The sequence below is a fragment of the Morone saxatilis genome, unplaced genomic scaffold, assembly GCF_004916995.1.
Source record: "Morone saxatilis isolate NCDOM2014 unplaced genomic scaffold, NCSU_SB_2.0 Contig0, whole genome shotgun sequence".
Lineage (NCBI taxonomy): Eukaryota > Metazoa > Chordata > Actinopteri > Moronidae > Morone > Morone saxatilis.
The window spans coordinates 20,003,460-20,006,975 of NW_023339650.1; the positions used below are offsets into that span (position 1 = coordinate 20,003,460).

General features: G+C 41.7%; 1 protein-coding gene across 1 annotated transcript in view; it reads right to left on the reverse strand.

The window, feature by feature from the left end:
• Positions 1–6: 6 nt before the first annotated feature.
• Positions 7–3,516, reverse strand: part of LOC118324905 (caspase recruitment domain-containing protein 8-like) — a 4,837-nt gene continuing 1,327 nt past the window's right edge. The window contains exons 2-6 of the mRNA XM_035657415.1: positions 2,662–2,914; positions 1,807–2,069; positions 1,597–1,710; positions 1,351–1,492; positions 7–561 (exon numbers count right to left, since the gene is read on the reverse strand). Of these exons, the coding sequence (XP_035513308.1) occupies positions 260–561; positions 1,351–1,492; positions 1,597–1,710; positions 1,807–2,069; positions 2,662–2,914 (1,074 nt within the window). The 3' untranslated portion in view covers positions 7–259. The remainder of the gene's footprint in view (positions 562–1,350; positions 1,493–1,596; positions 1,711–1,806; positions 2,070–2,661; positions 2,915–3,516) is intronic.

A 3,516-nucleotide genomic window follows, 5' to 3' on the forward strand; every position in this document is an offset into this window, starting at 1 on the left:
TTAATGTAATGCATATATATATAGGGTGGGTATAAATATGAAGCATTATAACTATTATTTTATATTAATTCAGTTTATAAAATACATTTAAAAAAACATACACACACCGTCATTGACAATATGCATTCCCTAGCTACGAACCTAACCCTAATTCTCAAGTCTGAACCTTCAAGCTGTTCTTTGATTTTAATGTATTCATAACGTCATAATTGTTATCAGTTAGGTCAAACTGATCCAGTCCAGGAGTCTCATTTCTACTTTAGCTCAACTTTAGCTTGTTGGAAAGGGTTGGATCCAATGTCCTCAAGTCCTCAATCAGGGAGGAACTGGCTTGTGTTCCTTTGTTTCGTACCATGTCAATCACAGTTCGAGCATTGTCAGCCCTGCTGCTGGTTCTGGCTGAATCCATTTCTTCTTGATTTATAATTTCCCGTTCTAGAAGTTTATCCAGCAGCTGGTTCAGAACAGGTTCAGTCACTGATCTGACAAACTCTGACCGAACTGATAACAAGCTGCTCTCTGATGAACCACTCTGAGGATTTTCTACACGTAGGGCCGGATCTAAGGGACGAGCAGAACAAAGATTGTTATTCGTTGGCTTGCTTGGGTTGGTTTTATCATTTGTTTTCATTTGTTTGCTCGTAAACTCTGTAAAGCACTTTGGGTTACTTTGGGTATGAAATGTGCTATATAAATAAATCAGCATTGCCTTCAGTAACACAGGCCTCTGACTGTGAGTTCAGACAGACAGCGTGAAAGTTTATGTAAAGCTGCAATCAGACACAAATTCTCCTTGTGCGAACTGATGCAGATAAAAGGTTTCAGCTCAAGTGAAAAAAAAACTGTCCAGTGAAAACACTATACATACTTTAAGATGTGATGGATTTAAGTAGGACTGAATTAAATGATCCCACAGCTGCTGGTGCTCCCTGTCCACTGGTAAAATGTCTGCCACTACCTGATTCAATGGTTGAGATTTTATTTTGTCAAGTTCAGAGCGTTCAAACGTCACATGCAAAAAGCTCAGGCACAACATTTCCCTGTTTATGTATTACTAATGATTGTCTGCAGGAACGAACTGAAGATGCATTAATACATGAGAAGTTTATGTATTCATCAGCGTCAATGAGCTTAATGTTGCTTTCTTTCACATTGTGTCAAATTCCCCTCAGACATCAAATTGAAATTTGGGTCTGAAATGTTTCATAATTTCTATGAATGGTGTAATATTGGTTATATTATCTAAGGCAGAGTAAGAGGAAATGCAACAGATCAATCAATAACTGCTGCTCTATTTTTATCTGCTGTACTATCAGGTGGAGTGATGCTGCAGGTGGATGAAGACTTTACCAATCAGATCAACGTCATGCTCCCAGACCTCCCTCTGTCTCTGGTCTCGGACCGTTAATGTCACTTCTTTTGTGTTTGTAGGCAGGCGGATCTCAAACGTAGGGTGGTAATTTGGTCCAAACTCCAGGACAAAATGTGCTTTCTGAAACCAAAGTGTCAGTTTCTCCATAATATTGAAAGTAAATTAAAGGTAGAGACACAGCAGTTTTAGGAATCATGACACAGACTTTTATCTAAAACACCCACCTTTGGCTGTATTTTGATGGCCTCAGGACAGTGAACAGTGTAACTTTCGCCTTTGAAAAGTTCACATGTGGAAGTGGCCATGATGTATTGATAATTCCGCTGTTGTTTCCTGACCTTAAGAGGCATCAGAACATTCAAATCAGTAGAGCCCAACTGATCAATCAGCAGGCCAATTATATCTCATTATAGATCTGCAGCGAGAAGCTTTACCTCATCCAGACTGATGTTGCATGGCAGGAGAATCACATTCAGTTTTTGTATTTCTGTCTCTGGGTTTGGTGGTCCGAGGAACAGCAGAACTTGGCCACTAACTGGTTTCGTCCACAACCTCATAATGTTCCAGATCAGGCCAAAGATGGAGAGGTGAGGCACTTCCACAATGACATGAGTGTCTGTAATCTGCAGCGGCTCCAGGATGCTCATTCCATCATCAGTGATGTGGACGACAGACAACAGACCATGAGGCAGAAGACCTGTGAAAACACAAAGCAGTTAGACTCTTGTTTTACTGGTAAAAACCTCAGTGCAATGTTAGTCCTAATTTATTATAAGACACGAGTTTAACATTTTTTATATGATGTGATTTTGTGGGTCTGGGTCGACATCCATTGCATGTCTGTCCACCCTGGGGGAGAAATCCCTTCTCTGAAAATTTTGTTTAGCGATTTTGGGCTGTAGCAATAAAAACTGACTTGACTTGACTGGTGCTACTTGGACACATCTTCAGTGACGATCCCGGTGTCACAAGTTGTTTTAGGACTTTAATCATCAGACACCCTCCCTTGGGCAACCTAGCCAGGGGTGTTGACTCCTGCTCCATGGATCACCTTCTACGCAGCCTCCAGAATGTTTTTGGTGGCTCTTGTGCACTACCCGCCCCACTGAAAGAATATAAACCTGGGTCGTCACTATCAAAGTCTGCTCTTTATTAATTCACTGTCAGGCAGATGTGTACAAATGGAGGAAATTCAACACCATTTCTACTATCCCAAGGAGTGGTTGTCTGACAAAAATCATTCCAAGAGCAAGACATGTAATACTCAGAAAGCACAATAACATCCTTACCATCCACATCCATTTCACAGTGTGGGAGGTGGAGATGACAGAGAGCAGCATCCTCTGAACACTTGATATCGAAAAGCAGCCCTGCAGGCGTCTTTCCAGCTGATTGGAGGAGGCTCTCGTCCCATTGGACGGTCCTGTACAGCAGCTCTGCCTCTTGAGTCAAAACAAACACCATTCCAGTAAAAGTACACTGGAACAAACCTGGACCAGGACACCCAAACCTGTAGGACAGAGAAGGGTTGAATACTTTAAGCTTTCAGCCTGTGGGTCACATGATCTGTTAAGTTAAGACCAGCACCTAGTTTGGAACCATTTGAACTGAGCTTTCTGACCAAATATAAATTGATTTAGAAACTGAAAAATTGGTTTCCAGCTGTTTTTTCTTGAGAACCAAAGTGGGTGTTGAATATTCTACAGGTGGTTGTGCAGCGCTCTCTGTTGCTGATGCATCCTTAATTACAATGGTTCCACTCAAAGCTGGTTGAAATGCATGCTGGTTCGCTGGACAGCAACAAGGCTCAAATAATATCGAATGAAAATGGTCCAAGATGGGGAACAAATTTGGTGGAAAAGGGACCACAGAGAACAGAACTTTTACTTTTTATGTTTTCCAAGACCTCTGAGTCAAGAAGGAAACCCTGTAGCACTCAAGGACGACACTAATGGCGCACAGAATCAGAAAAGACAGAATCTGGCGACGATGGATCTGGTTGTACTGGGACAGCGCTCCAGCTGGTGTGTGACGAAAATTAGATTTGACTGATGCTTGGTTTCTGAACAGCTGCTTTCATGGCTAGACAGTACACTGAAATATGTTTGTCTTGACTTGAGGAGAGAAACAGTCAACACAGTAAC